We start from the raw sequence: 24,171 nt of genomic DNA on the forward strand, positions 1-24,171 counted from the left end.
GGAAGTGTGTGGTAGAGGGTTTCCTAGTGTGACGGTGACTGGAACATCTTCCCATGGGGTCAGGTAGGTGTAGTAGTGGACACCATGGGTACCATAACCTCCTCCATGGCTGGTTTCCTAGTGGGTGGAGGCCTTGCTTGGTAGGGGTGGTGACCAACAGCTCTCATCCAAGCCTGCTGGGACATGCCCAGGGCTAAAAAAGATATGCTTTGCCCTGATCTGTGCCATCTGTCAGGCAACTCGGGTGGTCAGCAGAGCGGTTTGCACAGGACGGACAATGCATTTGCTCACCCAGAGCTCCTGGGAGCTTGATTGAGTCTGGATGTGGGCCCCAAATTGCCACCCTCATTCCTGTTCAGGTGTCTGTCTTGAGTGCCCTAGGCTGACCTCAGAGCCTGATCCATCGATCTTCACACCCACAGCTCTCCACGATTTTCCCGTATTGGGCTGTTGTGTTGGGTGGAGATCATGGAGAGTTGTGGATGTATCTAAGAAAGAAAGGCAACTCCCCAGGGAGATGAGGAGAACTAGGGAGAGGAGGAGCTGTTCTGAGACTCACTGTGGCTTTCCCACCATTGCTGGGGACAGAGGCCAGCCACCTGTGGAGGGGGAGGGAGGCAGATAGGGCTCTGAGGAGATCTAGTGAAAGCCAACGATGGGAGACAATACAACACCCCCTTCCCATGGTTGCCGATGAAGACGGGAGGGGGTTCATCCCTCCCGATGAAGATGCAAGGGTCACTGTGGGACCTGGCAACAGCTGTGCTCCCAAGAGGATGGAAACACAAAGGTCAACAAACGGAAGCTCGAAGCTTCCCCCAAGTCACACTGAAGCCCCGAGCTCCAGGGTGATGGTGTTTGGAAATGGGGCCTTTGGGAGTGACTAGGTTTAAGTAAGGCCAGGATTGATGTTGGGATCTGAGTCCTCGTGTGGCAAGACCAGACCTTTAGCCCCACTGCCGTTTAAGATCGTGGAAAGAGAGTGCTGCCTGCAAGCCAAAGGTGTCCTCATCCCACTGGATCCTGCTGCAGCCTCGGCTTGGACATCCAGCCTCCAGTTTTGTGAGGAATACACTTCCGTTGATCAAGCCACCTACCTGCTCTACAGTGTCATAGTAGCAGCTGCAGTCGTAAAAGCCAGTGTGGCCACAGAAACACTTGCACAGTGGTGTCTGTCTTGACGGCCTCTGAGGGGGTAGAACCCATGACCTTTCAGTTAGCAAATGAATTAAAAGGTGGCAGTGGCTGAAGAGATGGCTCAGAGGTTAAGAGCACTGTCTGTTCTTCCAGAGGTCCTGAGTTCAATTCCCAGCAACCACATGGTGGCTCACAACCATCTGTAATGGGATCTGGTGCTCTCTTCTGGCCTGTGGGCGTACATGCAGACAGAACACTATACATAATAAACAAACAAATAAATCTTTAAGAAAGAAGGAAGGAAGGAAGGCAGGAAAGAAGGAAGGGTAGCAGGTGATGCACTGTCAACGCTTGGGAGGTGGAAGCAGGATGTTCAGGAGTTCAAGGCCAGCCTCAGCTGTGCACTGAGGCAGGATGATACAGTGATATAGGCAGACTGAGAACCAGAGTAGCTCTTCACATACCACAATGCTCAACTAAGAGTCCAAGGTGTTTAAGCTGGAAGCCAGTCTTCCCGGCCATTATCAGAGTACATTCACCGAAGTAGGAGAATAAACATTTTATTTAACAGTTAGTTATTCGCTTGCCTTGGGACTTTAAATATATAGGTGTACAGCAAGAGGCCTCCACTCATTCTCTTCTGCGCCCTGCCACGGTCAGGGCTGGGCTCGCATCAGCCGTACTAACTGGGTGTCAAGCTCCAGAACGCATGCGCAGAACCTCTACCCCAGAGCGCAGTGCCCGGCACGTGAGGACCCACAATAAATATGGACTGCATGGAACCAAGGGAGAAACCCAAGGGAAAGACTGGCATAGTACGAATGTTTAATAAATATTAGCTATTATTGTTTGTTGAGTCAGTGGGGGTGGGGCGGGGGGTGGAGCTAGGGGTTCAGACCCATAAACTGAGGTGGTGTGTGCATGAGGGAGGAAGCGGGCAGCAGACACAGGTTCAACTGTTTGCCTAAGGCTGAGACCTTCCGGACAGGCCTCTCCTAGCTCTGCGTGGCAAGTGGGTACCAGGTAGGCATCCAGCCAGGGTACAGACAGCAGCTGGGGGCTTCTATTTATGCTGTCCCTCCCCAAAAAACCAGCTGTGGTAGGTTCCCTGCTGCCTTCAGGGTCCCCCAACCTCTAACCTACACAAAGTGCTCCTGCAGATTTACTCTGGTCCACCTATAGGCTGTGCTGCTGGGGGTTGAGGGATCACTTCCTCCTCTAGAAGCTGGGCTTGCTGTGGGGAGAGCCTTTGCCGGGAACCGGATCACCTATGGACCCCTGAAGTAATTCGACTTCTGCAAGTCCCAGATCCCAGGAGCCATGTGGAGTAGGTGCAGGTTTGGCATGGGGTTAGTATGAAGAACTCCTGTGGAGAACGGGTGTGGCCCAGGGAGAGAGGGAAGCATAGGAAAAGTTCTCAGGTGGCATGTGTCAGGGTGACACTGGAGTGGAAGGCTGAGGAAAGCAGTCAGTGGCCTGGGCTGGCAGCCAGGGTCAGTCCCCTTCCTGGCAGCAGAGATGACGTCAGTAGCTGCTTCATGACCTCTTGCATAGCACGGGGCCTACAGGGTCTCCAAGGCCTGGCCAGGTGCAGGCCTGAGGACACCAGAAGGCTCTCACCAAATCCCTTCTTTCAGCCGGGGTGGGCGGGTGGATGGGACTCTAAAACAAACATTCACCTCCCAGCCCCAGGGACATTATCACATCCACGCAATAGGCGGAGTTGTAATCGGGAAAGGGCCCTAATGAACACCTACAGGGGATGTGACAGGGAGAAATCACATTTCATGAACTGCCCACCAGGGGTCACCGTACCCTCTGAATCGAGGGGGTGTTGAAGTCACAGTGCAGCGGGGTGGGAAGTGGAGAGCCTCAGAGGAAGTCCAGCCTCGCGGCCTCCAGCTAACCCAGGGTCCAGAGTCAGTGCGGTGGGAAGATGTCTGCGCACTGATGTAGGATGAGCTCTACCACCTGGTTCTGGAACACCATGGTCATGGGCATGCTGGCTTCCTCCATCTCAGGCCTCAGCAGCGTGGGCCCGAACACTATGGCCACATTCTGCACAGACATACGGTTCTGCTCGCCATGCTCGATCACCCTGCAGTGGGATTGGTGGGATCAAGAGGTTAGAGCTTGGGGAGTCTCTCAACCATGGGCTCCAGCCACGACTAAGCCGTCCTCTTTTTCCCTCGGAAGTATGGCTTCTTACCGACACAGATGCTGGATGAGCAGGCGGAGAGTGTCGTGGTTGGGGGCTGGTAGCGTACGCACCAGGTCACGCACACAGCGGCTGCGCTGGGCCGGGTCTTGCAGCTCTGAATGAGAGAAGGGATCAGAAATGATCTGCTGGCTGTGGCAAAAGCAAGCTAACCTCCCCACCCCTCCTCTTCCTAAACCACTCACTGATGGCTGCTATGAACTGGTGGAAGTGCGAGAAGGGGAAGAGGGGTTCCGGCAGCTCTCGGAAGAAGAGCTTCAGGGCACCTGTGATCACGTGGACGTCTTCCCAGCGCCCATCGTCCAGGTCCAAGCGTTCATCTGCAACAGGGAAGCGCCCGGGGTATTGAGAGGCGATCAGCACTCTCTTGCGCCTTCAGGCCTCAGGGAAAGGACTGGGAAAGAGCCTACCGTGATCCACCTTATAGCGCAGCTTCTGGATGGTGGCCAGGTTCCCACTGATGCGGTACAGCCCATCAATATCCAGCCCTGTGGGAAAGGAAATGGCTGACCCTGGAAAGACTGGGGTCCCTGACGAATTCTACTCAGGGTTTTCCTATTCAGAGTCTTTCCGGCTCCTTCTTCTTGACCCTGTGCTCAATCAGGAGGTCTCCACCCTTGGCTCCCTAAAAGCTGGTCATGGCGCGCTGCCTTGTCTGCGCATGCATACATACCCCGGGCCTCGACGGTGCGGATGCATTGCTGCACGAAGCGTGGCACAGGGCTCCTCTCGCGCTCGCACAGTTGAGCCAGTGCACATCCAAACACCTGGTCTGGGGGAGAGGTTGGTCAGCGCCGCCCAGCCCCGCGCCACCTGAGCCCGGATCCCGGCGAACTGCAGGTACCTTTGATGTAGCCCTTCTCCCGCAAAGACTGCAGAGTGGGTCGTCTCTGTAGGAATTTGCGGAGCTTGTGCCGGACCCTGCTCAAGTCGCTTTCCTGGCTTCCGGGGTTGAGCGAGGGTGAGGCTGCCATAGACCGAACTCAGTCAGCAGGTGGCAGTGATGGCATTGGCCCTAGACCCCAACCAGGGCATCACTTCCCGCTCCTCAGCGGGGAGTCTTTCGGTCACCTCCCACCTGACCCGCCCCCCCCCCCTCTCTCTCTCTCTCACACACACACACACACACACACACACACACACCTGCATTCGGCCGCACATCCTCCTCCTTCCAGCTTCCGAGGCGCTCACTGGACCCAAAATCAGCACTGCTGGGTTCACCTTCCTCCCTTTGGGGCAGGTCTGCAGACTGGAAATCAGACAGCCTCAGAGAAGCAAGGCTTGGGGCGGGTTGGGGCCTCTCCCAAGCAGCTCTGGCCTGGAGATGCCCCAGGAAGAGCCTGTTTTCTCTTGTCAGTTTATTGTCCTGTGAATCAGACCTTCTGTCTTCCCTGACTGCAGAGTCCTCCAGGAGCTGCTAAGTTATTCTCTCCTCTCCCTTTCTTTCTTATCCTGGCCATCGCTAGCCTCCTCTCAATTCCTCAGCTCTCTCCATCCCACTAGACTGACTGAGCTTGCAATTCACATTTAGGCCAGACCACTGTCGATCACACCAACAGTACCTCCTGCCCCTGGATTCCTACAACCAAAATCTGTACCCATTGCTAACCCACATGGAATTCAGAGACAAATCTTATAAAGAGCTGTTGGTTTTTGTCAGAGCCCGGGATCAAACTCAGGACCATTTGCATGCAAAGCAAACCCTCTGTCGCTAAGCTATATCCCCAGTCCATAATTGGCACCACTGGGGCTGTGGCTTAATGCAAAACACTTGTTGGAAGATGCAAGGCCCTTGAGTTCAATCTGTGAATGCTTTCATCTGTAGCTGCCATGGCTGTCTGGCTCCTGAGAACCAGTTCCTGAGTCTGTTTCCCTCCCTCCCTCAAAATGACAAGTTTCTTCAGGTTATGCCTGCCCCCTCCGGTAGAGTCCTTCAAAACCAGCCCCAGGGCTGATGCCACGGGGTTCTTCCTCTGTGCATAGCTGAGGGTCCTGCATAAAAAGCCCAAGCCCCTCCCCGACAGCCCCTCGGGTTCCAGGCTCGGCCTACCAGCTCCTCGATGCCTTCGGCAATGGCCTTGTGCCAGGTGCTGATGATGGCCTCTGAGTCATGCTGGATCAGGTACTCTGAGCCATCTCGGCTCCGGAGCTGGAGGGACACAGTCAGTCAGTTCCCTGTTCTCTTGCCTACCTTGGGAGTAGGCTTAGAGTGTGTGTGTGTGTGTGTGTGTGTGTGTGTGTGTACTGAGAGGGAGGGGACCTGTCCCTGCCCTAAGCAACTCAGAGTCTAATAGAGCAGAGGCCACAAGCCAGGCCCAACTCTTCCTCTTTGTTTGATGCTGTGGGTAACAGTGTTTACTAATGCGAGGTCCAGGACATTTGAGTCATTTTATGGGCATATTAGTAGTTATAGAGCAGAGGTCTCATTGCCGCCCGCCACAGAACACAGCAGGCCTCCCCCCTCCCCCCCAGGGAATGGGCAAACGATAGAAAATTCCTATGGAAGATCCTAGTGGGGAGAAAAATGCAGGGAGGGGCAGAAATAGACCGTGGCTGGCCCATGGCTGATCCCAAACACCCGGAGGCTATGGCGTCTCGGCAGCTGCAGTGCCTGGCTTTAGAAGTATATACATCGTCAGCCTTGCCCTTTTGTCCAGAGAGAGGCAGAGAGCAGAATCTGTCTCACACAGTGGGGAACAACTTCTAGAGTCAGAGAAAACTGTCTTTTGTTTGTACACTTTTTAAAATTATAAATGCGAGGGGTTGGGGATTTAGCTCAGTGGTAGAGCGCTTGCTGCCTAGGAAGCGCAAGGCCCTGGGTTCAATCCCCAGCTCCGAAAAAAAGAACCAAAAAAAAAAAAAATTATAAATGCGAGGCTGGAGAGATGGCTCCGCCAGCGGTTAAGAGCACTTGCTGCTCTTGCAGAAGACCTGAGTGTGGTTCCTAGCACCCACAAACAAGGCGGCTCACAACCATTCAGTTCCAGGGAACCCAGTTCCCTTTTCCCTTTTCTGACTTCTGTGGGGTAACACACACACACACATACACACACACACACACACACACACACACACACACACAAATTCAAAACATTCACATATATAAAATAAATAAATCTAGAATCAAATAAAACTTGGAGAATCATTTCAAAACAAAACAAAACAAAACATCCGGGCTCCCTGCACAAAGTCTGGCCATGCTTCTGAACTTCTTCATACTATCCTGTCTGATGCCGTCCTAAGGTGTCAGAAGCCCAGCTTCTATAGACACTTATCACATATCCCTCTAGACCCCAGGTTCACAGAGCTACACTTTAGAAAGCTCTTTAAGAGGGGTTGGGGATTTAGCTCAGTGGTAGAGCACTTGCCTAGCAAGCGCAAGGCCCTGGGTTCGGTCCCCAGCTCCAAAAAAAAAAAAAAAAAAAAAAAAAAAGAAAGCTCTTTAAGAGCCAAGGATTTGGAAACAGCTTAGACTCCCTGGAACAGAGAAATTTAACTCTCCCTAACAGTAAAGATCCGTGTAACTGATTGCCCTCCCTTTTCTCCTCTGCTGCTGAGAGAGCCTAACTTTCTCTCGGTGAACACCTGAGCATCTGCTATTTACTGTCTGCCCCTAGTTGCTCCCCATCCTGGACCGTCCTTAACTTGCTTGGCCAGCTACTGGCTACTGGTTTTTTGGTGGCTTTTTATCAGTTCGTTGCCTATGGTGTGTGTGTGTGTGTGCATGTGTGTGTATGTGTGTGTACGTGTGTATATGTGTGTATGTATATATGTGTGTGTGTGTGTGTGTGTGTATGTGTGTGTGTGTGCACGAGACGCACTTGTGAGTGGAGGCCAGTGTCCAACCTCAGATGTTGTCTACTTTTTGTCTTGGAATGCATGTATCTGCTTTTCCACCCCCGGGATCACAACCGTGTCCACTGCGCTGCCCTTTTACATGGGTTCTGGGGATCTTCAGATCCTCCTGCTTGTGGATAAACACCTTACTGACTACGCCATTTCCTCAGCTCTCACTGCCCATGTGTTTTTCTTGTCTTCTGCCTCACAGCTCTTAGGGACCGACAAACCCCCGAACACTGAAGGGTGTGGTGCCCAGACTTTGCCAGAGTCTTCTTGCTCTACCTGCCGGGGAAACCGGACCAGCTCGTCACTGCTTTATTTGATGGGGACCCAATAAAAACCAAAATCTGGGCTTTGGCCTGTGAAAGCAGGTTCCTGGCTCAACCCATCCCAGTAAGGAGCTTGAATCAGAGTCCCTGGTCTCAAACTGAGAGGAAGAAAGCCACTCTGGGGATGGCCTCCTCTCCCAGAGACCTGCTTCTTACCCTCAGTGGCAAGGACTATTAACTCTGTTCCCAAGTCAGGGATTTCAGACAGCATGACAACAGAAGCACTGGTCCCAACCCCAGGCAGCCTTCTCTTTGAGTCTTGAGAACTCTGGCCCTCCTTTTCACAGGCCCCGATTCCTGCGCCCTGTCTGCAGTGGGATTCACAGGCCTCCATTCCTGGGCCCTGTCTGCAGTGGGATTCACAGGCCCCCATTCCTGGCCCCTGTCTGCAGTGGGATTCACAGGCCCCCATTCCTGGGCCCTGTCTGCAGTGGGATTCACAGGCCCCCATTCCTGGGTCCCGTCTGCAGTGGGATTCACAGGCCCCCATTCCTGGGCCCTGTCTGCAGTGGGATTCACGGGCTCCCTTCCCTATCCATCCACTCACCTCTAGCACATTCTTCTTGCTGGATTTGTCTTTGGGGGCCCACGAGAGCGAGGCCCCCCTCAGTTCGACTGTATATTCAGGGGTGGAGAGTTTGGAAGGCTGCCTCTGTGGGGAAGGAAGGAATGAAGGAAGGAAGCAAAATTATATGGGGCATCCATCTAGGTGGGCTTGCTATAGCCCCTGGTTCCCCTGTGCATCTTTAGCCTAGAACCTGTTGGAAAGCAGGAGGGAAGAGAAGGAAGGAGCCCAACCCGGTTCTGTGAGCAGGTATGCTAGGCCTCAGCCGCCCTGCGGTCCAGACTAGAGCTGACCATCCCCAAGGACAGTTCTTCAGGCCTGAAGTGGTGGGAGGTGTTTGTACAGAGTGAATCTGCCATTATTGCCTCTCAGTACTTGGGTGGGTACCCATCTTTAAGACTAGAAAAAGAGCAGAAGGCATCCCCTACTCGGGGATAGGTCTCACCAGGCCGCTTGCAGCTGAGGTCTTTGAATCCTTGAAGAAGGTCAGGACACCGCCCTCCAGCACGGTCCAGGAAGCATTCCAGTGTTTCTTCCTGTGTTAGGAGGAAGTAGGGGTGGGTGGGGCTTAAATTTGCTCCTGGGCCGGAGGACTCACTTAACCCAAACACACACTGAGATTCAGAGTATGAAGATCGTAGCTTGGGATACTGGCATGAGCGGGCTGGATTCCCAACCCCAGATAGCCAGTAGTCAAGGAAGCTTAGGCTCCGGTTTCTCACAGGACGTTATAGGAAGTTGCTACTGTGACTAGTAACAGTGTTGCCTATGGGAGGCTAGGGGAACTTCAGCATCAAAGCCCCCCCTGCCAGGGTTGGTCTGGGCAGGCTCTCACCGAAGTCTCTTCCCCTTGTCTACTGTCTTGGTTCGATGGAGCACTCCTGCCTTGTCCAGGGTCTTGATCTAAGAGAGCGGAGGGGGTAGGGAACAGTTATGAAGGGGCAAGCCGTGAGGTACAGAAGCTAGCATCTCCTTGGTTGGAGGTTCCCCTGAAGCTCACTGAACACCGTCCAGCTGCTGGGAGGGAGGATGATATCACTACACAAGGGATCACCCCAGGGCCTCCCTGCTCTCTCCACTCTGGGGCTTACAGAGGAGGAATATATTGTACCTATCCCCAATCCCAGACCCCTTTGGCTCTTGGCCCTTGGCCCTTTCCCACCTTCTCCTCTGGAGGGCTAGCCTGGGCTGGAGTATCACTATCCTGGCTGGATTTACGACCACTCCGAGGGGCAGGGACCGGGACCTGAGGAGAGATACATTGTCACCAATCATTCTCTCCAACCCCTTCCTCTCCCTCCTACCCCCAGCTATCTCCCTTTCCAAGCTGGTTACCTGGGGCAGTTCCCACTGAACAGAGGAGTCCTCTGGATTGTAGAAATATGGCTTCCCTTCCTGGTCCTCCAACCTTACCCACTGTGGACACAAGGATGGTCAGGGCCCTCAGCCTAGAGTCCAGGATGGTACTAAAGGCCGCAGTACCTCCAGACTTAGTGTTGAAAGGCATGGGGTGTTCACTTTAGACTCGAGGGGAGGTCGAGGAAGTCCAGGGAAGGAAGTGACAGCGAAGTAGTCTAGGTCTGTCTACTAGTGAGGTCCTACCTGCTCTTGAGTGAACTGGTTGGTGTAGAGCATCTGCTTCTCTGGGGTAATTTGACAGGACCAGCCAGGGGGTGCAACCAAGGGAGAAGTTGGGCCGAGATCACTGAAGGAGCCCACAGGAGAATAGTCCTCTTCAGGATAACTGGTCAGTAATTCAGGGTAGTCTGTTTCAGGAGTCGGGGGCTGCAGAGACGCAAAGATGGAGTCAGAGGTTCTCTGTCTCCTGCTTCCCCTCCCTTTACTCTCTAGTTCTTGGTGCCAAGAAGCAAGAAAAAGTCAGGGGCCCTTGAAGAGGGATCTGCCCCTACTCTCTGGTCCCTGAGAAGCAAGAGGTGGGGTTAGCAACACTCAGAGGCGGCCCTGCCCTGATTCTCTGGTTTCTGATTAGCATGAGAAGAGGGAGGTCAAAGATATTCAGAAATGGTCTCCCCGACCCCCTCCCCCTGCATGCGCGCCTACACATACATTGTCCCACCCCTATCCTCTGATCACCGAGAAGCAGGAGGTGTGATCAGCGGCCCTTGGGGGGTGGGGTGGGAGGGGCGCCTCTCACCCTCTGCTGCCCCGGGCTTCGCGGGCTCAGGCTGGGTTGCATCTCCAGTTGTTCCTCGGGATCGTCCTCCAGCTCCTCAGTCTCGTCCTCCCAGACCGTCTCACCCGTCAAGGGGTTGTAGAAGAACACCCTGCCGCTCTCCTCATCCCAGTACTGGCCCCACTCTGTCTCCAGGCTCTCCCCGCTGCCCACAGAGGCCCGGGAGGTAGTCGGGCTGGTGGCGCCTTCAGGTGCTTCAAAGGGTGACTCCCAGGTGGTCACGCCCGTGTCGGGGTTGTAGTAGTAGGGGCGCCCAGTGCCCGCATCTGTGTGCGTCTCCCACACCGGGCTGAGCCGAGGAGGAGCTGCAGCAGAGCGCGGCGACGTGACCTGAGGTTGCCTCTCTACGTTGGCATACACTGGTTCCGGTGGCTCGTCTACCTGCAGGAGCAGAAGGAGACGACTTTTGAGACAACTCCAGAGTTACACATTGTGGACCTGGACATTTGTAACCTGGGCAACCTTCAGCAAGCCCCGGTACCTCTCTGGCTCAGTTTCCCCGTGTGGAAAATGTGTGCCTTGCCCATCCCAGAAATTGCGGCAAAAAACCAAACCAAACCAAACAAAACAAAACAAAAACCCACAAAAAAAAAAAAAAACCAAACAAACAAAACCCAAAAATCACCATGATTTCTGAAAGTGCTGTGTATCAGTTTGTTTATCTAATAACAAGAACTCAGCTCTTTTATTGACAGAGGAGCCTGCACTTAGAGAAAGGCGAAACACCAACCGGAACAGACCAATGGCCTGGGACCAATTCTTTAGTGGTCCTAATTTGGGGTCTAACAGTATTCCATGGGCACAGTGAAGGCATGCGCATGCGCACACGTGAGAGCGGAACAGCTAGATGGTCGGGGCTGGAGAATTAAGGCTCAAATCAAGGAGCTGTCCCTTTCCCCACAAAGGACTAGGGCATCTAGGGTTACATCTGGTTAGTCACAGAAGAGAGCTCACGGTGTGATTCACACTTTTTGCTTCCCTGCTGCTGGAAGGGCAAAGTCTCAACCCTGAGAGGCCGTCCTGTGCTTGGGGCTCTACTTCCTGCCACTCCTTGCCCCAGGCCTTGAACTTTAAGCTCTAGTTGCAGCGAAGTCTCAGGTCCCAGTGCCCGTCCGTCCTTGCGGGAACTTAAGCAGGTCCAGTGCATTCAGCTCCCTTGTAGCCTGTCTGTGTCCAGCTCCACCCAGCTCACTCAGCTGACTCCCAGACCTCTCCCTAGATCCCTCCTGTGTCCCCACCACACACAGCCCAGCAATGCCAGCCCCCTAGACAGACAGACAAGGCCATTATCAAACCTTAGCTGGCAGAAATGCACTGGGGACTGGTAGTTTCCTAAGAACAGTCGATGCTTCCACCAAACAGGACTCAAAAAGCTAATACAGGTGGACTATGGGGACTCACCCAGCATTCAGGGAACCCTGGGTTCCATTCTAAGTACTGCTTACAACCAGCCACACCAGTCAGTATATTTCTGTCACTCAGAAGACAGATGCAGAACTTCACGAGTTCAATGTTATCCTTGTCTATGTGTGGAGTTTGAAGACAGGGTCGGGTACATGAGACCCTGTCTCAGAAAGACCAAAGCCAAACAAAATGCAGACAAAGGATCTATCTGGGCAGTGTGATTGTAGGGGTTATGCTTGGGGGAGGGGGTTGGGTGTTGGGTAATTGAGTCCTAGGCCTCAAGTACAAAAGACAAATAGTTACTCGTCCTCCGAGCCCCAGATCCAGTTCTTTTTCCTTTAAAAATTTTGGAGCTTCCATTTTTTTTTTAATGACCAAGATTCATTTTCTTTAAGATCTATCTATCTATCTATCTATCTATCTATCTATCTATCTATCTATCTATCTATCTATTATAAGTACACTGTAGCTGTCTTCAGACACACTGAAAGAGGGCCTCAGATCCCATTATGGATGGTTGTGAGCCACCCTGTGGTTGCTGGGAACTGAACTCAGGACCTCTGGAAGAGCAGCCAGTGATCTTAACTGTTAAGCCAGCTTTCCAGCCCCTCCAATTTTTTTTAACAGTAATACACACACACACACACACACACACACACACACACACACACACACACACACACAGACTCTATGCATATATGTATATTGTAATAAAGTAAATAAAATCATCACAAACATTCTCCTCCATGGCTGTGTAAGGGAAGCATGTTCTACTCAACCTGGCTTCTCCCTGGGACTTAGGAAGAAACATAAAAATCACTTATTTGGGGTTGGAGAGATGGCTCCGTGGTTAAGAGCATTTGCTGCTCTTGCAGAGGACCTGGGTTCAATTCCCTGCAACCACATGATGATGGCTCACAGCTCCAGCTCAAGCAGAACCAATCCCCTCTTCTGACCTCCTTGGGCACCGGGCACACACATTATGCATGTACATACATGAGTGTTTGGAGTCACGCACATACAAATAAATAAACCCCCCAATCCCTAACCCCAGGCACTCGTCCTACAAAGATTTCTCTGCTCTGCTCTGCGTCAGGAACTGAGCCAGGCGCCAGGAATGCTGCAGAGAACAAATGGACATTAGTCCCTGCTCGGTGAGATTGGCCTCCAGGGGACACACGAAGCATGTCAGTGACAGGCACTGCTGAGAGAGATGGCAAAGCCAGAGGCTGGCGAGAGAGCTCTGCCGTTAAAGGCACTGACAGCCTGAGTTTGAACCTCAGGACCCATTTGGTGGAGGGAGGGGACTGACTCTGCCCAAGTTGCCTTCCTACTTCACATATGGGCCATGATGTGGGTATATATGGGTATGTATGGTCATGTGTGCACTTATATGGGCACCCAATAAGTAAATAAAATAGAATAAAAAAATTGAGGCATGGCGAGACACGGGAGGTCACAGTTTCGACAAGTTGGCCAGTTCCCAGGATGCACGTGGGTTGAACCCACCAACTCCCCTCCTTTATCCCTTTAGGCTCCCGTGGTGGAGACAGACCTTCCACCCACTTCTCCTTTCTCCCTGATCTCAAACCTCACGTGGCATCCTATGTTTTGGCTACACCAGGATGGTCCCTACCTCTCCAGAAGAAGGTACCTAGCCACTTCCTTGCCTTTCCTTAGGCTATTTCCTAGGCCTGACTTCCTCTCTCTCTCTTCCTGCTCACTTTGACTTTGTTTCTTGGGGAGCCTCCCTGGAGAGAGGTCTAAGCCATTCATCACCTTGTTCAGGCCCAGTGGCACTCAGCCTAGGAGGTTGGGTAACGGACCATCTACCTAACCACCTTTCTTTCTTTGCATGTGTATGTGGTGTGTGTGTGTGTGTGTGTGTGTGTGTGTGTGTGTGTGTGTGTGTGCGCGCGCGCGCGCATGCGCACACACATATATGTATATGGTCTGAGGCCGACATCGGTTCCTTCCTCCACTTAACCCCACGTAAACTGTTGAGCCGGGGTCTCTCACTTGCAGCCAGAGACCCCCGACTTGGTTAGTACAGCTCTAGAGATCCTGTCTCTGCCTCCCCAGCACTGGGATTACAGGCGGCTTCCATGCCCACCTGGCTTTTACATGGGTTCCAGGGATCCAAACTCCGGGCCTCACACTTACACAGAAAGCGCTTTACCCACTGAGCCATCCCCCTAGTCCCAGGCATGCATCTCCTGTGAGTGTAACATAGGATGGTATGCCCAGTGCCACTGGCCCCATTCAGGTGAAACCAGATCTACCCAGATACCCAGATACTGCTTTAATAGGCAAGTCGATTCTGTGACAAACGCCAGAAACAAACAAACACACAAACAAACAAACAAACAAACACACACACACACACACATACAGAGAGAGAGAGAGAGAGAGAGAGAGAGAGAGAGAGAGAGAGAGAGAGAGAACAGAATGTGAGAAAGGATTTGTGGGGATGAAGCTTTGAGCCACAGCGCCCAGGAGATTTACCGGGACAGGACAGAAACTACAATGACAGGGAACAGAGAGGGCAGATAATGCCTCCTGCCCCACAATTGGATGCACTGGGGCTGTGGCCTTGCCTGTTCCAGGCCTGGGGTTGGAAGGGTCCATGGGTGATGGGAAGATGCTACTATGGTGTTGGGCTCTTTGGAGCAGGGATTTATGCTTGACAGGTTACTGGAGCTAACAGGGATCTCCAACATAGGACACACCAGCAGGTATGGGGGATACTGAAGAGAGAGAGGTTTAAGTCCCTAGAGTGTCAGGGTTAACACAAGAAGAGACGATGCAGAATCACGTGGTGGGAGCGGGAAGCATTAGGAAGACAGGCTTGCCCCAGAGACACCAACTGCTCCGGGTGGATGAGAGAGACCCTCATAGAGACGAGCGGGCAGAACCCGCTCCTCTGAAGTTGTTTGCTGCAGCCATGCAGCTGTCATACTCGTTGGTCCCTCAAACTCTGGAGCTCTCCGTGGGCTCCCCACAGCCCCCAACCCCAGTGATAGGCTGAGGGAGCTTTGTTTTGCTAGCAGGGTTCCGCTGGGTTCTCATCACTTCCGGGGGCTGCATAGACTCTTTCACTGCGCTTTCAGGGGGACATGGCAGACCCCCACTCTGGAGACCCACATGCAGCTATTGCCTAAAAATAGTATCAAGGGCTCCTAAGTTGTAACGTTTAGGTGCAGAAGTGGGGAAGAGGAAGAGGCCTCCTCACCTCAGGTCAGAGAACTGAGCCAGGAGATTCCCCTTCACTTCCTTATGGTTCTGCGCCCCTTGCCTTTGATTCCTTTCCCTTACCCACAGTGGTGGAAACCCTGTCTGTCTTGCCCCGAGCCGTGAATCTCAGAACTCTCTGTCTACCCTTCCAAGGATAGACAGAAAAGAAACAGAAAAGGCCTCTGAGAAGAATGTCTCGACCCACCACCACGCTCACATGCCCTTTTCTGAGCTTCTAAGATCAGCTCCTAGGAGAGTGCAGCGCAGGTCTGCTGTAGCTCTAAACCCAGAAGGCCACCCCGGCAGAGGCTGAGCCTGCCCTGAGCCCTTCTAGCCTTACCTGTGCCCGCAGGGCCCGGCTCTGCCTCCGGACCAGTTTTGAAATCATGTCCACCATCCCGGCCCCCTCTGAGTTGCTGGGATGGAGCCTGGGAAAGCTTAGGGGGTGGAGCCCAGGACCACAACTCCGGGCTGGCAGAGGGCAACTGGGAAACAAGAAGTTGCCTCGAGATGGCGGGGAGGCTAAGACTGTAGCTGGTTTCCTGTCACAGCTGCGGAAGTGCCTGAGACAAAGTTGCCTGATGGGTGTGGGGTGGTGCAGGTTGGGGTGCTTTCACGTTTCCTGGACACCACTGGCTGTCCCCTCCGCCCCTGTGCTCAGTGCTCTGGTGACACAGGGGATCTAAATCCCAGCCCCAGATGCAGCTCAGAACAGCTGGTACCAAGCCCCTCACGTGTAAGTTACGGTGGTCTGGAAGATAATGCTCAGATGGGGACAGGTGGAAATCCTGAGGAGAGGGCTTCAACCTAGGGCAAGCCTAGAGTACTGAGCCTCCTGTGGCAGATGTGAGACAGTGAGTGTCTGTGAACTCCCAGCAGGCCCAGGAGGATGTGAAGGGAAAGAGGAAGGCTGTGGAAAGAGACGTTTCAGATGAGGAAGGGGTTTGGACACATGTGGTATGAGGAAGCTGGTGTCTAGACTCTGCCAGCAAAGAGAACAGAAGGGACAGTGATCACACCACTGTCTTCCCACTCGACCACCTGGCTCTGTCTCCTCCAGACTTGGTTACCAAGGTGCACTTGCCCTCTTCCTCCTGGGTGGCCACACGCATCCATCCCCATAGCTGTCTCTCCGTCCATGTGCTAATCTGCTCACCTCCACTGAGGACTGAGGGAAAGGAGAGAGGACGGCAACCAGCTCCTTTCTTCTGATTTCTCCTTCCTCCCTCCCCTCACGAGACGGACACTCCATCCCCAGGCACACACAGTGGACCCAGCATGCCCTGGGTGAGCAGCTATGGCTGCTCCTCCAAGTCCCTGGGGACCATCTTGTCTATCCTGTCCCTCCCCAAGGTGCTTCCTTCCTGGGCCCTGCTTCTGAGTCTCCAGCCTGTTTCTAGTTTAGATTCTGACCCGTCCTCTCTCACTTCAGAAACCCCAGAGGGAGACAGGTCATAGAATTGAAACACTTGGGCTGGAGAGATGGCTCAGTGGTTAAGAGCACCGACTGCTTTTCCAGAGGTCCTGAGTTCAAATCCCAGCAACCACATGGTGGCTTACAACCATCTGTAATGGGATCTGATGCCCTCTTCTGGTGTGTCTGAGTATAGCTACAGTGTATACATAAAATAAATAAATAAATAAATAAATAAATAAATAAATCTTTAAAAAAAAAAAAAAGGAATGGAAACACGTAATGAGAGCACAGGAAGGTGGAGGCTCTGTGGTCCTCTGCCCTGCCAGCGCTTCATCAGAAAACCAGTCCCCAGGGTGCATGGCCCACAGTCGGCCTCCCCCAAGCCAGTACTACTCTGGGTCCACAGGCTAGCTCTCAGGCTAAAGCGTGACTTTGCTTCTCCCAGCAAGCTGAGGCGATGACCACAGCTGGTGCCCGCCAGCACACCAGGCTGAGCCTGAGCGCTGAGCTGAGCGTTACACAGCAGGAGGGGCAGAGTCACCTGCAAAGACCAGATGCCAACCACCCTACCTCACCTCCCTCTCCAGGCCTCACTTTCAAAACCCCCCTGGGAAGGGGACGGGGAGGGGACGGTGCAAGGGGGAAAATCCTGGCCCCTGGGTTGAGAGACAAAAAAAAAAATGCCCCCAAAACATACTGCATGGAACGGCATGTGCCTGTAACTCCATCACTCAGGCAGGATTGTAAATTTGAAGGTAGCTTGGAATTTGTTCATTGTAGCTTCTTGGTCATTTAGTGAGAATTTATCTCTAAAGAAAAGCAAAAGAGAAAGAGGGGTGGGCAGGAGGGAGGGGGAGAGGGAAAGGGAGGGGAGGGGGAGGGGAGGGGAAGAGGAAGGGGAGGAGGAAGGGGGAGAGGGAGAGGGAACGAGGGAGCGCACAAATCAAATGCTCAGCCAGGAACGGGCCTCCATCCACTCTCTGAGCCTGCCTGCCCTTTGCCACCCAGACTGGGTAGAGACACAGCAGGAAGGAATGTGTTTTTTATCTCAGCATTGTCACACAGTGGGTCCCTCCCCTACTACACCTTCTACAGGCCAGTGACTAAGTATCCTTCTGTCCACACTGAGAGCTACATGCTCACTACTGTACAGGGACGATCTGGGAGCAGAGTCCTAGATAGAGCACTTCACCGCTCTCTGGAGTGGTTGTGCAGTCCCAGGCCCAGGCAGGTGTCCACTTTAGCAGAATCCTGAACAGGATGGGTTTGGGGCTGAATTATCTTGATAAACACAGAATGAATATATCCAGAGGCATGGGGGTCTGGGTAGGCTCTGTCTCAGAGAGCACTAGCTGGAATTTCTGGGCCCTAGTTTCTTTAGCTATATAGCATGGGGCTGTCCTCTTCCCCGCCCCCAGGGCTGGTTTCTGTGAAAGCACAGCTGGCCACTGGGTTCCCACAACCACAGGGCCCTGGGGAGAAAGCTGGGTGTGTTTCTGCTTTTATGATTCTGGGTTTCGGATTGGGCACCCTAAGCACTGAACTCTGCCTCAGCCTCTGGATGACCTCATGGAGCTGCCTGCTGGGCCTGCTCCTCCCGGGTGGGCAAGATCTGGGTGTGGCTCCTTCCTGGCACATACTAGAGGTAGTGCTGGCAGAGGGCCCACAGAGCCCGTCAAGAACTTCTGGGCTGCTCAGTGGAGGCTGTGGTCTTGAGACAAGCTGCAGAGTAAGAACGTGTGACCAGGGGCTGCCTGTACCCACACTCCCCTCAGACTTCTTCTTTTTTTTTTTTTTTTTGGTTCTTTTTTTCCCCCCCGGAGCTGGGGACCGAACCCAGGGCCTTGCGCTTCCTAGGTAAGCGCTCTACCACTGAGCTAAATCCCCAGCCCCTCCCCTCAGACTTCTTTTCTCTCATTTCGTTGCAGGGCACAGGGGCTTCCTCTTCGTGCCAGCTTCCCTAACCTGGGCCTACAAAGTCTCCACTGGTTATGGAGGCCTCACCTCCAACCTTCATCCCCTCCTCTTTTTCAATCACCCTGGTCCTCCTGATGGTGCTTTATAAACTTGGTTTCTCGTGTGTGTGTGTGTGTGTGTGTGTGTGTGTGTGTGTGTGTGTGTGTGTGACAGAGAGAGACAGACAGAAACACACATGTGGGTGCATATACACACAGAGACAGACAGATATATAGAGACATGCACACATACACACAGAGATAGATACTCTGACTGACAGACACATAGAGAGACACACAGGGAGACACGTGCACACACACACACAGACAGTAGACAGACAAACAGACACACACACAGACAGTAGACAGACAGACAACAGAGAGAGAGAGAGAGAGAGAGAGATTGAGAGAGAGAGAGAGAGAAAGAGAGATTCATATGCTTCCCTTCCTTCTAAATGCTTAGCACTTAGCGTATGGGGTTCTGAAGATCAAACCCAAGGCCTAATTCACTCTTGGCAAGCATTCTACGACTGAGTCACACCCACAGTTTTCTGGGTTGTGTTTGAAGCTCTGGGATTGAACATGAGTGTTTCTAAAGCTGGGCAAGGGCTCTACCACTGAGCTATGTTCCTAACCCGGCCTGCCTTAAAACAAAACAGAAAGTGGGGGCTGGAGAGATGGCTCAGCAGGTAAACCAAGCATTCGCCATGCAAACATGAGGACCCGGGGTTCACATCTCCAGACCCCAGGTAAAAGCTGGGTGGGTGTGGTGGTCCACCTGTAATCCCAGCAAGGGAGCCAGGGACAGGCCTCCCCCAGATCTGACAAAGAAACAGCTGGGACCCCGCTTGGAGGTGCCGGACATCAGCCTAGGGTCTCCACTTGCATGCACACACCTGTGCATCCACATACATGAGAATATAACTACACGCCATCCACATATGTGAGAATATAACTATGCATACCCATGCAAAAGAAGGAAAGGAAAAAAACGAGGGAATGGGGCTGGGGCATATCTCGGTGGTGAGCACTTCCCAAGTGTGAGATGCTGGGTTCAGTCATTCACTTAGCCTTGGTCCCATTTCTGCAACTCTTTTTGCTTGCATTTATTTATTTAATGACAGTGTCTCTCTATAGACCAGGCTAGCCTGAAACTCACTGTATAGCCCCGATTGGCCTTAAACTCATGGTGCTGGGTGGTTTTAGTCAACTTGACACATGCTAAAGTCATCTGGGAGGAGGGAGCCTCAATTAGAAAAATTCCTCCAAAAGATTAGGCTGTAGGCAAATCTGAAGGGCATTTTCTTAATTGGTGATTGATGGGGGCCGGTCCAGATGATCGTGGGTGGGGCCATCCCTGGGCTGGTGGTCCTGGGTTCTATAAGAAAGCAGGCTGAGCAAGTCATGGGGAGCAAGCCAGCAAGCAGCACCCCTCCATGGCTTCTGCATCAGCTCCTGCCTCCAAGTTCCTGCCCAGTTTGAGTTCCTGTCCTGACTTCCCTTGAAGATGAACAGCGATATGGAAGTGTTCGCCAAATAAACCCTTTCCTCCCCATGCTAATTTTAGTCATGGTGTTTCACCACAGAGATAGAAACCCTGACTAAGACAACCCCTGTTCTCTTGCCTCTGTCTTGTGAGTGCTGGGATTATATGCCTCGCCACCATCAAAGCTTTTAAAACTGTCTTTCACCCTCGCTGCTCCCACCATTCAACTCGGTCATTGTTTTTCATCTGGAAGCATCTTGCTCTTCTTGCTCCTCCAACCCCATCTCTTATGAACACTTTAGTATGCAGTCCAGGGCTGGGGGTCCTGCGACCAAGGTAGCTGGCACACACCCAGGTCTTGCTCTTCTTCTGTCTCATTCAAGCAGGGCCAGGCCGGGTGGTTGGCAGGATCTGGCTCAATAAAAGGCTGTGCCTGTGTGCAAGGCTGGCACCTCAGGACCCTGGGGCAGCCAGGACCTCTAGCAGCCCTCTAGTGCCTAGGAGCCAAATACATAGTCTGGGTGCAGTTTACTCTGTAAAGCAAGGAGCTGGGGGGTTGGGGATTTAGCTCAGTGGTAGAGCGCTTGCCTAGGAAGCGCAAGGCCCTGGGTTCGGTCCCCAGCTCCGGAAAAAAAAAAAAAAAAAAAAAAAAAAAGCAAGGAGCTGGAAGACCTCCAGCTTTGATCATAGAAGCCTGCCCAGCCTGACACCCAAAGGCAGAGGCCATCGTTTCTTGCACACTCTGGAATGCCCGTCAGCCCAGCCAAGGGGACTCCTACAGCTCAGTCAAAGCCTGCTGAAGGGAGACACACAAAATCTGCTCCACTGACCGATCAACCGCTAGGAAGAGACAGGAGAGACAATCAAACCAGTGCTATCAGAGGCCAGCATGGTTGGAGCTGGCCATGTTGCTGGGAGATGGATGGGGATGGGGTTGGGGGAGGTGAGGGCACATACACTAGGATGACTAGCCCATCAGTAAAAGGCCACGGAACAAGGAGCTGTCATGTAGATAGAAAATTAAGATATGTGTGGAAAACTACCTCTCACTCTGACCTCAGGGACAAACCCTCAAGGGATTAAAAGGCTTTTTATTTTAAATATTTATTTATTTTTATTTTACGTGTATGTGTGTATACCTGCTTGAGTTTATGTGTATCACAAACATGCAGTGCCCACCAAGGCCAGAAGAGGGCGCCAGCTCCCCCTGAAGCCAGAGTTACAGGCTTCTATTCTTCTGGGAAGTAACCTGGATTTCCTTCCTCCAAGAGCGGCTAGTGCTCTCAACTGCTGAGCCATCTTGCCAGCCCCAGGATCAAAGATAAAATAATAATTTTTAAAAAGCCATTAAAATAAATAAATACTGAATGATAACCAGGGTTGATGGTTCATTCCTGCCATATAGCACTCCGGAGACTGAGGCAGAGGGCTGCCACAAGTGTAGGGCTAGCCTGAACTACATGACGGGACTCAAAAATAACAATAATTGGGCTGGAGAGATGGCTCAGTGGTTAAGAGCACTGACTGCTCTTCCAGAGGTCCTGAGTTCAATTCCCAGCAACCACATGGTGGCTTGCAACCATCTGTAATGGGATCTGATGCCCTCTTCTGGTGTATCTGAAGACAGCTACACTGTACTCATATACATAAATAATATTAAAAAAGAATAACAATAATTAAATGATGAATAAAATAACAAATTTAAAAGGCACGATGGTTTTTACATTCTTATGTCTTCTAATCTTGGCACAGGAGAGACTGAGGCAGAATTTGATGAGAAAAAAAAGAAGAAAAACTCGCAAAATTTTAATGTACACACACACACACACACACAGAGAGAGAGAGAGAGAGAGAGAGAGAGAGAGAGAGAGAGAGAGTTGTACATAATGGAGGTTTTGGTTAACAACCACCAATGTTAACGAAAGGGTAAGATCTTTATGGAGTGACATGGATTTTTCTTTCACTTCTTTTAAGCAGACACACTCTTATTCCTGAGTAACACTGGCGCCATCGGGACGGGGCAGTGCAGTGCAGTAGTCAGAGCTCCTGGTAATGCTGTGGCAAACAAATCCGGCACCGGCAGCCATGTAAAGGATGGCCGCTGGGTAGGACACACAGCAGAGCACAGTGCCCAACACATGCATTTGAACTCTATCATAACTGCCCTTCCCACCTTCTACTGAGAACAGGGACTTTACTGTGAGACGGCCAGCAGCCTCCCTCCAATGCTTGCTTACCCCTGGGCGTGGTAGGCCACACCTTTAATCCCAGCACTCGCATGGATCTCTGTGAGTTCGAGGTCAGCCTGGTCTGCTGCTTAGCACAGCCCTTGATCACATCAGAAAGTCATGCCAAGTGACTGACCTGTTTGCCATCTAGGCTTGGCCCAGCACACCCAGTGACACCCACAGGACAATGAAATCACCTTACACTGCATCTCTCAGACATGTTCCTATGGTAGATGACACATGGCACGGTGTGTGCACGTAAAATCTGAGCACATTTGTAACAGTTTAGCCAAGTCTGTAATAAAGGGCCACAAAATAAACAATACACTCAATATTTTATTTTATTTTTTGTGGCCCCTGGTCTTAAGCCCAAGGCTTCTTGGAGTCCAAGCAAGGGCTAAGCGACATTCTAACTCTTTTTATTCTTTATCTTTGAACAGGGTCTTCTTAAGTTACCCACGTTGCCCTTCAATTTTCAATCCTCCTGCTTCAGTCTCTCAAGTGCAGACTGCAAATGGGTACTAACCTGTTGGGCTTACGTCCATGTGATTAGGGAAAACTTTTCTTTTTAAATTAAGACAGGGTCTTTTGTTTGGGGACAGGGCCTCATTATGTGGCCTCAAACTCAGAGACCCACTGCCTCTGCTTCAGAGTGCTGGGATTAAAGGTGTGCACCATACCTGCCCAAGGCTTATTAGGTTGTTCAGACCGGTCTCGAGTTCTTGGGTTCAAATGATCCCCCTGCCTCAGTCTCCAGACTGTAGCAGATACAAGCACATGATACTGTGTTTACAAACAAACGAACAAATACACTATAAGACAGGGTTTGATCTCCAGCAGTGAAAAAAGAGTTAAAAAGAAAATTTGTGGGCTGGAGAAATGGCTCAGTGGTTAAGAACACTGACTGCTCTTCCAGAGGTCCTGAGTTCAATTCCCAGCAACCACATGGTGGCTCACAACCGTCTGTAATGGGATCTGGTGTGTCTGAAGACAGCTACAGTGTACTTACATATAATAAATAAATAAATTAATTAATTAATTAATTAATCTTTTTAAAAAAAGAAAAGAAAATTTGTAAAACTAGAAGTAAATGGTGGCTGGAGAGATGGTTCAGCAGGGAAGAGCTGCCCTGCTTTTGCAGGGGTCCAGGCTTAGTTCTTGTCTCACCTACACGGAGCAGGTCACAACCAAGTGCATATTATAACTCCAGTTCCAGGGCCTCTAACACCCTCTTCTGTCCTCAGCTGGCCTTTGCATATGCATGGTACACGTAAACTCACACAGGCACACACGTGTGCACATAAATTTTAGAATCTAGAAAAAAAAAAAAAAAAAAGAAGTAACAAACGCTAGTGAGATATGGGGGAAGTGGAATTCCCCTGCAGCCTGGGAGCGTAAGAGGGACGGTCAGTATGCAAATCAGCGTGGGGCTTCCTCAAAAAGCTGGAATTAGAGCTTCCTGAGCTTGCAGCCACCTCACCATGGGCACACATCCGAAGGAATCGAAGTCAGCGGGCTAAGGAGAAATCTGCATTGCCACACAATCATGGCAGCTCCATTCATAAGAACCAACATACAGAATCAACCTAGTCCTCCACCAGAGAATGGATAGAGAAGGCACACAATAGAGTGGAATTCTGTATAACCGCATGAATGTAACTAGAGGACACTATGTTAAGCAAAATAAACCAGTCATGGGACAACAAATAACGTGTGATCTCACTTAAACGTGGGGCCCAAAGTGTTGGCGTTGAAGAAATACAACAGAAAGTACTGGTTACCAGAATTTGGGAAGGATGTGCACCCAGGGGTGACAGAAGAAGAATGGTAGGTGGATCTAGGAGCTTAGTCAGTTGGAGGAGTAACTTTCAGAGGACTGAAGGGTCCCTTCACCGGACAGCAAGTAATTATACATTTAAGAATAGCGAGTAGTTGGGGCTGGGGATTTAGCTCAGTGGTAGAGCGCTTACCTAGGAAGCGCAAGGCCCTGGGTTCGGTCCCCAGCTCCGAAAAAAAGAACCAAAAAAAAAAAAAAAAAAAAGAATAGCGAGTAGAGAGGACTTTGAATGTGAGTGTCTATGATGATCGATACGCTTACTTTATGATCGTTATACGTTTTATACATCGATGGGATCTCACTCTGTGCTCCAAGTATGTATGACTG

The 24,171-nt window shown here is 51.7% G+C and overlaps 1 protein-coding gene across 10 annotated transcripts in view; it reads right to left on the bottom strand.

Moving 5' to 3' along the window:
• Positions 1 to 1,681: 1,681 nt before the first annotated feature.
• Positions 1,682 to 24,171, bottom strand: part of Arhgap27 (Rho GTPase activating protein 27) — a 32,599-nt gene continuing 10,109 nt past the window's right edge. For 3 of the 10 annotated variants that reach the window (XM_087572367.1, NM_198759.2, XM_087572375.1), the window contains 15 exon segments: positions 10,245 to 10,664; positions 9,692 to 9,874; positions 9,425 to 9,505; positions 9,252 to 9,335; positions 8,925 to 8,992; positions 8,535 to 8,625; positions 8,072 to 8,176; positions 5,406 to 5,504; positions 4,499 to 4,604; positions 4,200 to 4,322; positions 4,029 to 4,127; positions 3,766 to 3,843; positions 3,541 to 3,675; positions 3,347 to 3,452; positions 1,682 to 3,235 (listed from right to left, as the gene is read on the bottom strand). In XM_087572367.1, the coding sequence (XP_087428493.1) occupies positions 3,058 to 3,235; positions 3,347 to 3,452; positions 3,541 to 3,675; positions 3,766 to 3,843; positions 4,029 to 4,127; positions 4,200 to 4,322; positions 4,499 to 4,604; positions 5,406 to 5,504; positions 8,072 to 8,176; positions 8,535 to 8,625; positions 8,925 to 8,992; positions 9,252 to 9,335; positions 9,425 to 9,505; positions 9,692 to 9,874; positions 10,245 to 10,664 (1,956 nt within the window). In that variant the 3' untranslated portion in view covers positions 1,682 to 3,057. 10 annotated transcript variants of the gene reach the window in all.

The sequence above is a fragment of the Rattus norvegicus genome, chromosome 10 (assembly GCF_021556685.1).
Source record: "Rattus norvegicus strain SHRSP/BbbUtx chromosome 10, alternate assembly SHRSP_T2T, whole genome shotgun sequence".
NCBI classification, from domain to species: domain Eukaryota; kingdom Metazoa; phylum Chordata; class Mammalia; order Rodentia; family Muridae; genus Rattus; species Rattus norvegicus.